Source organism: Labrus bergylta, chromosome 24, assembly GCF_963930695.1.
Source record: "Labrus bergylta chromosome 24, fLabBer1.1, whole genome shotgun sequence".
NCBI classification, from domain to species: domain Eukaryota; kingdom Metazoa; phylum Chordata; class Actinopteri; order Labriformes; family Labridae; genus Labrus; species Labrus bergylta.
Window position 1 is genome coordinate 2183655 of NC_089218.1, and position 13463 is coordinate 2197117.

Here is a 13463-nt window from a genome sequence, read left to right on the forward strand (position 1 = left end):
AAAGTCATATTTTACCTGAGTGATAGAGCATCAAACAGAAACACAAACGTCTATTCTGTCAGTGACACAATGCTGCTGTATTGTTCTGCCCGTGTGGTTGAACAAGATTGTAGAAACACAATGCTGCCTGGGTCAACGGAGCAACAACCACCAACACAGAGAAAATATGTTTTTATTCTGCATATAACATCTGTTTTATACTTTTTTAGATGGAAACAACACGATTAAAGCGAGCTAATACGAGGTAGGGTCGTCACTGTACCAGAATTTTAAAGTATCAACGTTATTGTTACCTGTTTGATATCAAGAGGAAGTGACCATATATGGACAAGACCTCCAGCTCCACCCTCTTGTCCAAATATGGTCACGTCCTCAGAGTAAACGACTGACTGAAACATAAACATCTCCTCAGAGCTTCTTGTAGAGAAAAGGACGTGGGCCCCGCAGAGTGAGCAGACCGTCAGGTGACAGGGTGCAGGTGATCGCTGATTGGTCGACGCTGGAAGGGAGGCGGTAGCTTGGGGGGGATGTAATTGTGGTCGTCTTGTTAATTGGAAGATGGATGGGAGAGGAAGGTAAAGACCTGACGATAGTTTATTATTTGTAAAGCACATTATCAACCAACATAAATAGATTTTAAAGCTGCAAACACAGCAGGAAAAATCGACAAACAACGTCAGAACGCAACAGTTGATTATTCTGTCCCTGCATCGATGCAGATTCGTCCAAGTCCAGAGCGCTCCCAGTAGGAGGCGGCCGCTCCGAGCACTCAAGTTTAAAATCTTTCAACTTTTCAGAAACTTTTCCAAACATGCAGTAAAAAGTAACGGAGCAGTGTCGGTCATACGGCGGTCGTTGTCAACAGACTGTTGTCATAGAGACAGGACGGTCATGCAGCACTTTGCATGTCAGCGCAGAAACACTTCACGCAAGCGCTCCTGAACGCACAGCCAGCACTTTTCTCCCTGGAAGAAAACGCAAATTATGGCTAACAAAAGCACTTAGCTGGAAAAAGGAAAAGCAGATCTCTCAGTTTGCGTTATAGCATATTTTTCTGGTCAATGTGATGGCGACCTGTCAATCACATGTAGCCCCGCCCTAACTCCTCCCCCTCTTGACTCAAAAGGGGACCATAATTATTTAGATAAGTGAACATCCAGCTGTGTTAAAGAAGACAGCTAAACTAGAGATTGAGACCGTAAACTGTGGAAAATGTTTACTGCGGGAATAAATCAGATGAGAAGAATTTCTCAATCGGGTTTATTTTTCACCCAGACTCATCCTCCCTCTGGATGTTAGAAAGTTTTATTGTTCATGAGTTGCACCTCAAAAACCAAGAGTATGCAGACTTAGGGTGGGCCTCATGCTTCCCTCTCTTCGTCTTTGTTTGAAGCATTTATTAGCTCGTTGTGATTGGTGCTTAAATATTCAAACCTTGAGTTGGTCTGCTTTGCACTTTCTTCATTTTCATTCCTTAGAAAAGTTTTTGGACCATGTAAAACCTAGTTTGATCCAATGCTACAGGACATGTAAGCGTGAATTGTAATGCAAAGTTGAGGATGGATTCCCAGGCCTGTTGTTACACCAGCAGTGGCTTCCCGCCGCCTGCATTAGTCTAATCCCGCAGGGCTTTGGCGCTCCAGCACAGGGGCTTAGCTGCTCCATGCTCCCGCAGGCCAAGAGCAACTGGGCCGGGACTGAGGCTGATTTAGGGGCAGGTTGGGGAGGTTGTTGGGGTTTGGGGTCGCTGGATGCTCCAGACCGGACGTAGATGCCGTTGGACTGGCCGCGGTTCAGCCGAGTCAGCATTCTGGGTTTTTATCAATGGGACGGATAATGCCTGGGCACTCGGTGTGTCCACAGCTCTGAAAAGCTGTTTTTGTCGACAACCTGGCGGGTCGGGCATGCTCAAATTCATTCACTGATTTCTGCTCTTTAAAGGGAGCAGCTTTGGCGTATCCCAGTGTAGGTTTTCCAAAAGGCTCTCTTCATTTCTTTCTCTTGAAACAACACTCGTAACGCGGCAGCTTCAATGTCCTCGAGGGGTCATTTGGCTCGCAGACAACGAGAGAAGTTTGTGTTATAGCACATTTCAAACACAGGGCCGATTAGAAGTGTCTCAGAGGGGAAAACAAATATGTAGAGACCTCAACAAAAGCATTCACGTTGCATAGAAAAGACAGCAAATAATGTATGCCAGATTAGCTGTTTTCACATCCTGCATTTCAGGAGGACTGCTCCAGATTGGACACGCCCATGTCAATAACAACATAAACTCTTATTTCCTGCACAGAAGAAGCAGGTCTCATTTCATAGAGCAAAGTAGAGAATGAAGAAACAGTCTTTTCCGTTTGATGATGAGTTTCTCTACGAGTGTGAGCCAGTTACTTGTTTTTTTTTTAGATCCTTTGAGATGGAACAACAGGTTTGTCTTTTTTTCTCGAGCTTCTCCTGCGGTCAAGAAGAAGATTCAGATCATCAGAGACGTGCATGAATATAAAGAGATTATTTTATAACATGTATCTTTAAAAAAATGATGATAGATATGTTAAACTTTTGTTCTCTTTCAGACTTTCTCTCCTCAGTCAGATCATACCAGAGACGTTACCTCTGCTGCCCTCTGCTGGACTGATGTCATATCACCCTCATCATCTTAAAGGTGGGACGTGTTATTTATTTTTGCAACATCCATCCATTATCTTTACTGCTTTTCACGATCGGGGTCACGGGAGGGCTGGAGATGATCCCAGCTGTCATTGAGTCAGAGGCGGTGTTACACCCTGGACTGTTCACCAGTCAATCACATGTAGAGACAGACACACTCACATTCACACCTACAATTTAGAGTTACCAGTGAACCTAACGAGCATGTCTTTGGACTGTGGGAGGAAGCAGGAGAGAACCCACACATGCACGGAGAGAACTCCACACAGAGAGGCTCCTGTCAGACGGGGATTCAAACCAGGAACCTCCTCGCTGTGAGGCCACAGCACTAACCACTGCAGCACCTTGCAGCCCATTTTTTACAACACTTTAGGTTCAAATTTACCAAGCACTTTAAGGCCCACAAGGGGGGAAAACATATTTTCCAGATTTTGTGATTAAAGTCGTAAATTTAAGAGAATAAAGTTGTTATTTATTTTAGTGTATGGTTCTATCAGAAGAGCGGCCGGCGTCTGTGTGAAAATGAGGACCGTGGAGCATCTTGTGAAGAGATATGTTAGTAAAGGTTTTACAGATAAGGAGAAACTTCCTTGTTGTCATTGTTGTTCTATAATTAGAGAACTAACAAGGCTCAGAGAGAGGCACTCTTTAAAGAAAAATGTTGTTTTTCACACTCTGAGTTCTGCAGGTTTAGATTTCCATGCACCTGAATCCGTCCTGAACACTCAGCCTTGAACCAGCGTTAGGTGTTTTTTTACACTTCAGTCGTTCTCTCCAGTGTCTCTGTCGTTTGATTCAGACCCAGCGGCCTTGGAGAGGAAAGCTGTAGGTGGATCTCTGGTGGTCTGATACATCCTGAACATGCCGTCTGATAGAAGAATCTGCGTGGTAGAAAACATCAGACAGGAGGTAAAAATGGAGCTCTGCGTGTCTCCTGTGAGAGAGGATGTAATGTTGGATCACACCTGCACATGTGCCTGAGACATAAGAGATATTTGTGCTGCTAAAGGGAGAGACCTGTCTTTATATAAGATGTTTTATGATATCTAACACTGTGACTTATGTGCTTCATGTTCTGCTGAAAGTTTCCCTTAAAATCATTCATGAGGTCCTGAAAACGGAGAACCTAATACCTCACAAAGAATTAGAAATAAGCCAAATAAATCTGTGCAATAAATGATGTAAAACACGTTTTTAACCATCAAGGTGACGATTATTATATCAATGTGCCCCGTCTACAGAGGCTGTTGCCCTCGACTCAATGTGGCTACTTCATGGCATGCTGTTCCCAAGCATCAACCTGAAGCCGATGCTGAAGTGTAAAAAGACCTGCAGTTCCTCGAGTGTCCACTAGAGGCTGGCTGCAGAAGCACAGGAAGTCACATACACACCCATTCAAAACTAACTACACGTATAACGTTGATTTAAAAGCAAAATGTGCCTTTTTTTTGTCATCTCCTGCCTCCTGAGACACACACACACACGTCCAAACACACACACTCCCAGGGATCGTCTACCGCTGCGAGGTGCATGTGTGAACGGACAAGTTAGGAGGATATCAGCCGCCGTCTACCGGAGATTTTCAGGCGGCGGGAAGCCTCTGCTGGTGAGTGCATGAATTACAAACATTTGTAACATAACAAAGAGTAAGATCTGTTACCCGCTCGTTTTGTAAAGTGTCCATAGAGATAACGTTTGTTATGAATTGGCACTATTTGTGATTAGGAAGCTTTGTGAATACGCCCTCTGGTGTTTACAGCTGGGACAAAAACCCCACCCACCCCCTTCTATGCTTTTGGGAGTAAAGGTGGAGCTACCTGTCCGTTCTGTCAGGAGTTTCAGTTTGTTATCTGTAATAAAAAATGTAAACAAAGTCTGAAACGTTAAGTTGCAACGTAGTGTGCGGCTCAATTTTCCCAGACAATTAAACAGTAAAGATTAGTTCATGTGGGCTGACTTCCGGGTTTGTGATGTCATCTCTGATTGCTTCATCAGACAGAGGGGGGCGGCGTCAGGACACCTTGCAATTAAAACCCCCAAACCAATCACACATGAGACGCGTCATTCTGTGTATTTGATTCCTCGCCATTATTAGCGCTGCAGTTTAATTATTCATTAGATTAAAAAAAAATAAAAAAATAAAGAGATTAAGAGAGAGAGAGAGAGGGGGGAGATCAGAGCTGGTTTCCTGCAACATGTAGACGGAAGACGCTGCAGAGACTCCTCTCACCTTTCCACCGGAGACAACTTTTAATAACAGCCCGAGGAAGAAGCACCTGAACACACCGCGAGCTGGAGTCCTCACTGCCCCGGGAAAACGACCAAACTCTGCGGATTTATCTCCCGTAGAGGGTCGGTGCTGCAAAGCGGAGGATGGGACGAGCTTCATTCAAATACGCACCGAAATAGTAACTTCTAAAAATAGCCTGATTCGGCAACACAGCGGGGAGAAGCCGATCCTACTGAAGTATTTTGTGGTATTTTTGGTGTTATTGAACGTCAAGGCAGGGACACGGAGAAAACGAGACACCGCAGGGATGATGAGAGACTCTCCGGTGGTGGAGCGGCCTGCGCTCGAGGACGTGGCCGAGGAGGAGGACGTGTTCGCCGGGGAGGGAAGCAAGAGCGCCCCGGAGAGCTGCGGCTGTCAGGTGGGTGATTGTGGAGGTGTCTACCTGCTCACAAATGACAGGTTTTCTCTTTGCTATCTTTTTAGAAACATACTCAAACATTAACAAGTCTAATGCATGACTTTATTGTGAAATATTTTAGATTAGGGGGCTGTGTTTTCAAGCATGCCAGTGCAGGATTTTGAAGCTCAAACTTGCTTTTTTTAAACTGAATGTTTTTATGTGTGTTAGGTGGTTGAAGAAAAGCAGGTGGAGGTCGCTGAGGAAGAGGTGGAGGTGGTGGAGGGGGCCGGCCAGCTGTCAGTGTCCCAGATGGAGGCAGAGTTTGCCCAGCTGACCTTCAGGAAGCAGGTGTCCTACAGGTAGTCACACTCTCAACCAGCAGAAGAAAAAAACCATATTGGAATGTGTCCCACTTCCTGCCAACCTGTTTTACCTGAATGGAAAGTCTGCAGCGCGGCGGCTTTAGTGTGTGTGTGGTGTTGTGTGTCAGATGAAGCTGTGCACACATTTCCTATTTGTCCTGATATCCTTATGCAAAGGTTAAGATCACTTCATCCAAAAACTGTTTAATAGAGGTGGACTCATCCTTCCTTTAAGTCTCTAAATTGGCATTTATTATGCTGTTGCCATTCTGTTTTTATTTTCTTTGAGACAATAGCGACTATATTTGGACGTTGGGATGGACAGGAAAGGATGGAGGAGATGGCAAATGCAAAGACCTCTGCTAGTGGAAACTAAGCGAGCAATGTGTATAAGATAAACTATTGTTCAGATATTTTTGAGAGGCTAGTTTTAGCAAACAAAAACAGTCTTTGAATGATAGTTTTGAAACCCAGATGTAACAATAGTTGAACAACAGGATGTGGCTGGAGAGAAGGGAAGTGTAATATGCTTCAATGAGTTTGGCTGCACACAAGATGATTTTAAAGACTTGAGGAAATGAGGATGAGGACAGTTTAACAGATTTTTAACTTCCTAAATAATCCTCTGAACGCTCACACTAAATGATTCAGCCGGACCGCGAGACCACACACGCAGGCTGTTTGTAGTAACGATTCCACAGACACTAGAACTTACAGAAACCGGGGTGATCAAATGTGACTGTGTGTAGCAGAAAAACAAATATGGTGGACAATGTTTCCTCTCTGTTTCTCGATGCAGCTCCTCCGGTAAATATCCAGAGTGTTTCAGGAGTTTTCTGCAGGTGTGAAAGCCCCTATACGACACAGGAACACGTGTGTCATGGCTGCACTCTGCTGTGATGTGTAAACAGCATGGAGGTTTATCTTTGAAGCTGCACGCCTCCATGGAAGGTGATCTGATCTCCTCTCAGTGGACGCAGTGAGGAGATTTAGTCTGGTGCTTGCAGACAGCTTAACGGTTTAAGGTGTTCACACAAGGGTTCGGCCAAAGGATGCTTTACACCAGACTCTTCACGTGTGTGTCAAACATCAACATCAACATTAGAATTAGTGACAAAGGTTTAATAGTTTGGATTCTATAACATGTAATTTAAACAGTTTGCGGGCGTGTTTTTTCATCTTTGACCGAGCCAGTCTGCCGTTTCCTCTGCAGCTGTCGTTTTCTGTGAAGCTGAGCAGGTAGACTCCAGGTATCTTCTATGTGTGGGAAACACTGGACTATACATCCTGAGCTAGATTGCACAAACGTTGCCTTTCAAGTGCAGCTCTGAGGTTTTAAATCAGACATCAGCAGTGAAGATTAAAGGATTTAAAGGATGGTTGTAGCAGTTATAGATTACGCCTCTAACACTACACTAAACCCTTAGATGCTGTTTATCATTCTGCACTTAGATTCATTACAGGTGATAGTTAGAAGACTCACCGCTGCATTCTGCTTGAGGAAGTCGGTTTGCCCTCTCTTCCTGAAAGACGCAATAATTAGGCGCATTGTCGATTCATCCATGAAGCTCTTAGCGGAAAAGCTACCATCATATGTCACCTCCTTGTTGCATCTGAACCCTGGTCTGTCTTTAACTCGCTCGAGTGAGAGAGAAACTGGTTCTCTAGGTTCCTCATGCCAGGACTGACCTTGCAGTCAGTGCAGCAAACTCTTGGAATATTTTACAGCATGCCCTTCGGACACTTTAGGAATGTTGTTTTTTATCCGCACAATACCTGCCTGTATCTAGTGTTGCAAGGTCTCGTCTTGGAATAGAAAGTTTTTTTACTCGGTCTTGTCTCGGTCTCAGGCTGGGCAGACTCCAGATTTAAAATCAAGACCGCCACTGATCGGCTCTTATTCAAGGTCATTACTGTGATAAGAAGGAAAGCACCTCTTGAATAACTTAAATTCATTTGCAGTTTGTTTTTTATCCCCCAGTTACGATCTGCAACCTTCCCGGTGTTCAGTTTAAGTGAGTGACCCCCTGCACACAAGGTGATGATTTATCAGTGATGTTTATGGTCTTGGTTTTGTCTCGGTCTCGGAGCACTCTGGTCTCGGGTATGTCTCGGTCTCGGTTAGTGTGGTCTTGACTTCATCACTAGCTGTAACTGTTTAATTACATTGTAGACATTTCAAGCTTTTTAAATTATTGTTCTTATTGCTCTCTTATCTCTTTTATTTGACGTCTGTGGTCGATGATGACGATGCGAGAGCTTCAAATTTCTCCAAATCAGATTAAAAAAAACATTCAAAAGAATATTACGTAAATTCAATTCAAGGTTCTCGACCTCGTAAAGAAAGGGAGACTCGATACACGAGGCTCTTCATCTGAAGTCTGATTCTTTACCTGAATTCATAAATACCAACATTAGCATATGAATGGTTTTGAAAAGGTTGAACGAGTTTGAACTTTTGAATGCTTGAGGTTTGAAGCCTTCACTCTTATGTAACACAGAGGGATCAGCGCTTTTATTACAAAAAAGACGATGAAACACGAGAGCCTGGTGGAGGAGCAGCTTTGATTGTTTGTGATTGGATTTTGTTTTGATGTGTACGCCCGGCGAGGAGATGTGGTCCTGATTTGAGTTTTGTTTTCTGCTCTGCTGTGTTCAAACAATGCGGGTCAGAGAGATCGTGTTGCCTTCTTTTTTTGTCCTTGGAGAGTTTGCAGCAACCCAACGACTGGCTCACTGAAAGTCTGTGTTTGCATGAATAGTAGCTCCAGACCTGAAAAACCCAGCCAGCAAATACACTCCTCTCAGAGAAGATTAATGATATGAAGACAAATATTCTCATTTAAAGCGTCGTATAAAGGACGTGGGCTACTACCTCAGGAGACACCCCTCAGATTCTGAGTCTGTGGTGACAGAGCGATGTTTTGTATCGCTGTCCGCCAAAACAAACAAAATGACCCCTCACTCAATCACATCCGGGTCACTTCTGGCATTTGGTACATTCCCTTTTCGTCAAGATTCTGTCGTTTGACATCTTGTAATTTTGTTACAAGAACTCCCCAGCCACCGTAGAAATCTGCTCTCCATGATTTGTCTTTTTATTGCACGTCATTTCATCATTTTATCATTAAACTATTGTATTGCACATGGCAGATTTTCCTCATTCTGTGCAGATGTATTGTCTTAGTCTTAGGAAAGGTGGGAGTTAATAAAATACACACTAATTTGGAGGAAGCTCCAAATTAGTGTCCTTTAAAAAGCTTAAATTTAACTTGTACTGAAGATTTTTTTCACTGTTTTTCTTTGCTACCCAGTTCGTTATACTCCGTGCATCTCCCTCTTCACACTCCTCTCTGTGCTTTGTGCGTGGGCTGCAGCTGCTGTGGCGTTTTATATTTTCAATACATCAATACGAGGTCATTTTATTCCTCCAGCCGAGTGCAGCCTGTTTTAGTCCACAATTTGATTTACCGTTGATTGTTTCGTTTTAGTTCTTCATGTTTTGTTCACTACACATCTTACTGATTGGACCTTTAATCAACTAGACGGTTACCCCAGTGTAATCTTTTGTTGCAGCCCTATTTTAAGTTTATTCTTCTATCATAAAATTACAGCTTTTTTTCACACAAATAAATCTGCTTTTGATTCAGTCAAATCCTCCTGTTGTCTGTATTCCTGACCTCGTCCTACTGCGGTTAACCATAATGACATTTTCATTATTTCTGTGTCTTTAAATCCTCCACACGGAGCTCTCTGAACAGATTACAGACGTTTTGTTGTGTTATTTTCTCGGCTGTTACCATCAATCCTGTAAACATTTCAAAACCGAGCGAGAGTCTTAGATTTAATCCTCTCGTCGCTCCGTCCAAGATGATTATTTTCACGTCTTTTGACCCCAGCGTTTCATTCCCCCTTGGCTCCTGAGGTGTGACTTTGAAGGATTTAATCATGAGTAGATTTTTACACACTGTTCCTGCTCGTGTTTGCTCAGGACTTCAGATGCAAACATGCACATGAGAGCTCTACGTGGAGCACTTTCTCTTCCTCCGCGTCTGAAATATTGGCCTGTTGTCTGTTGCTGTAGAAACAGTTGGTGTGCCGTCGTCTCTAATCTGATTGTCGTCCCTCCTGCGTACACAAGCCTCTCCCCTCACAGCTGCTCCGGGCGCACCGCTGTGTTCTCTGAGATTTCTTATTGCCATGGAAACGTAGACAAACACACAGATGATGACGACGATGATGATGATGAATGCACAGGGTGAATTATTTAGAGAGTAACTCGACACCGAGCTGGACAGCATTGTTTCACTGACCTCTTTGGTTCAGTGTTTCTCGTCTGACCACACCCTGCTGGAGTCACAACTGCAACCTTTGTGCTCAGAGACGAGTTAGGACCTGTGTTTTAACATCTGGGAGATATTTTACTGTTCAAAAGACGAATAGTTACGAGAAGCTTTTCAGATAGCTTCAGGCAACATGTTTTTCTCTCCACTGACAGGCTCACATTGTTCCTCTAAGTCTTATAAGACATTGAGTTAAGAAGTTGTGGCTGTCAGTGGTAGAGTCAGTCGACAGCCACATGTCCGATGTGTCCTCGGGCAAGACACTTAACCCCAAGTTGCCCTCGCTGCTTTGTCGCCGGTGTGTGAATGGATGAGTTAATACTGATGGTCTCTTTACTCAGCAGCCTCTACCATCAGTGTGTGAATGTGAAGGTGTGACCTGTGGTGTAAAAGCACTTTGACTATTTGCTATTTACCATAAAGTAAGATGTTACTTTGCTCTCTACAAAGCGGCCGGACTCCATTTAAAAAAAACAAACAAAAAAAACATTATTTTTATCCGGCAGAAATATTTAGTTGCTCAATACCTTACCCCAACAGGAAAAGCTTTGGTCCAAATAACCAACTGTGTACCCCGTGCACAGCCAGCCTATAATCTCAGGTGCTGCTCGGTTGCAGGAACAAACAATGAAAGATAAATCAATAATCCATGGCACTCTGAAAATCACTTTACGGTAACTTTATTGCAAACGCGCTTTGCCTGCCAGTTCCTCAGGTTTGCATCATCACAGGGCGTACACAGGTGTCTTAAATACATACGGTCATATATGATATACTTTATAAATTCCAGGATTTAAACTCAGTCTTACATTCTGTCGTTGAACAAGCTACACACAAAGTCTGAAATACACACACATGCACAAACACGATCCTGTGGACATGCACTGATGGAGAGATGTGAGAGTGAGGGGGCTGCACACGGCGATTCATTATACTTAAAAATAGTGATCAAGGTCCTTTCCACTATGGCTTACTGAATATAATACATGAGCTGAATGTGAAAATAAAAGCTTTGGTGTTTGCGACTAGAGCCCGACCGATTCATGCAAAGCAGATTTGCAGATTTGTTTTCCACTCTGCGAGCGTTTCCAAGCATCTTTAAACATGCAACATTTTCAGGTGATGAGCCAGTATCACTTTGGCATTTATATTCTGTTATTTTTGTTGGGTTTGGATTTGGAGCTGGAGTCTGAGGCTGCATTTTGCATCATAAACATCAAACCAGACGATTTTAATCCACAGGAATTATCCCCGGGAACGTCCGTGTGATGCACGCTTAGCTGCGTGACTTATGGTAAAGATAGTTTACATGTTCCAGATGTTTAATTGAAGCGGATGTTTCCCATCAGCAAGCTGGAAGTCAGATAGTCAGACACAGTGAAGCTTCATCAGCTGGTTGTTATGTCACTGCCAGCATGTGGCCTAATCTCAGCATAATTTAGTATCATTGGTAATCCACATCGTGTGTGTGTGAGGGGGCGGGGCGGGCTGGCACAGTTCCCCTGACTCACTAGAGGAGTTGTGTAAGGATCAGCTGGATGTGTGGCGCTGCGTGCATACGTCAACATCTGCAACTCGGAGGGGGGTCGCTCTAACTCTGCCGATTATTATTCCAAACCCTGTCGACGTCTGAGTGAATATTTGACTCTCACTGTCATGTTTTTCCTGCAGAATATGAGCGAGGGAGAGTCGCTAAAACACACAATGCACATTGAGCTGGAAACCGTCCCATCAAGGTTACCGCTGCATCTGCTGTTTTTTAATCTCACACGCACCGACGATATCAGTGACAAGAAACCCTGCAGATGGAAACCAGACTGGCCGCCTTCCGAGGAGACTCTTAATTATCTCACAGGAGAAAACAAAACATAAATATTGTCCACGGTATCGTGGCTGACAGATGCAGATACGACTTCCTGGCAGTAATAACACTAATTGTGTTTGTTGCTTATTATAGGATATTTTTTCTCGTTGAAAGATGTAACATGGAGGTTCTCGTGCTTCCTTCGGGATAAGATGTTTATCTGCTGCAAGAATTAAAACAAAATCATCAGAGTTTTCATGTTTTTCCCGCACTAACCAGGCCCCTTAAAAGGCAGAGTGAGCGGACCCTCTGCAGATGCCATGTAATCAAATCAGTGCATGTGTGTTGTATCAGTAGTGATAGCGCTATAACCTCCTACCTAACAGTCACATCCTCAGCCTGGGTCTGATCAGATTTTGGAGCTGACTGTTGTTGTTGCTTTGGGGTCAGATGCCCGAGCCTCTTTTATTTTCAGCCATCATTATTCTGGGCGGCTGTGGCTCCGTTGGTAGAGTCTATCGTCTTTCAACCGGAAGGTCAGGGGTTCAATCCCCAGCTCCTGCAGCCACATGCTCCCGCTGCTTCTTCAGTGGCGTATGGATGGTCACTTTACACAGCAGCCTCTACCACCAGTGTGTAGGTGTGACCTGCGGTGTAAAAGCGCTTTGAGTCGACAGAAGACTAGAAAAAAAATATACAAGCTCAAGTCCATTCTTGTGGAAAATAGTAAAATAGGAAAATAGACGTTTGACCCATTTACAGAGGCTGCAGTCCACTTTGCAGCGGCCATGGGTTCAAATTCAAATCTGACAAGTGTGTAGGAGAGGATTGCATCCATCAAAATTTGCAGGCAAACATTCTCAAAGTGTATGAATTGCAGGAACACTTTATTCTAGACAGTGTGCAGCAATTTCTGGTGATTTAAAATGAGAAATAATCCATCAACGGGTGCAGAGGACGTCTGTTCACGCTGTTGAGGTATCAAAAAAGAAATCACTATCGTAAAATTTTGTCTAGTAGTTTATCAAAGTTTAAAATTCTGGGATCCTGCAGCCAGCATCTCTGTGAGTCATTTCATCGTCTTTATGTTCTGATGGTTTATCGTGGCGCTTGCTTTTTTTGCAGCCTCAGGCACGGCGATCACACCTCTGATCCTGATTGACAGGTGTCCACGCTCTAACTCTGACCAGCTGAGGGAGTGGGAGGGGAAGAACAATGCACGTCTCGGCTGAAGCCAAAAAAGTTGCATAACGTAGCTCAACAGATGGAGGCGAACACAGATGGCACAGATAAAGAGCGAGAAAGGAAAAAAAAAAAAGGGACAAACAGGAACTCGGATGGTGCAGCAAAAACAATCCAAATCAGCCCGAACTCCTTCTGTGCACACGAGTGTGAGTCGACTTATTCATCGAAAACGCCAACCCTCTGCATGTCGTACAGCCTGTTGAAACTGTAGAAAACAAACGATACACTCTCAAGTTTCTGTGACCCCCCCTGACGACCCCCTGCAGGGATAGGACCCCCATTTTGAAACCAATGATTATCTTATTCAACTAAAGGATGCTGAGCTAGTTTGTCGCGGAGTTTGAAGGGTTTTGAAGTTGGTTTCAACAAAGATGGAGGCGTATTTATTTAATTAGAATTGAAAGATAATCAA

General features: G+C 43.8%; 1 protein-coding gene across 1 annotated transcript in view; it reads left to right on the forward strand.

Annotated features, from left to right (window-relative positions):
* Nucleotides 1–4811: 4811 nt before the first annotated feature.
* Nucleotides 4812–13463, forward strand: part of LOC110001119 (diacylglycerol kinase zeta) — a 73159-nt gene continuing 64507 nt past the window's right edge. The window contains exons 1-2 of the mRNA XM_029281799.2: nucleotides 4812–5315; nucleotides 5526–5656. Coding sequence (XP_029137632.2) covers nucleotides 5202–5315; nucleotides 5526–5656 — 245 coding nt within the window. The 5' untranslated portion in view covers nucleotides 4812–5201. The remainder of the gene's footprint in view (nucleotides 5316–5525; nucleotides 5657–13463) is intronic.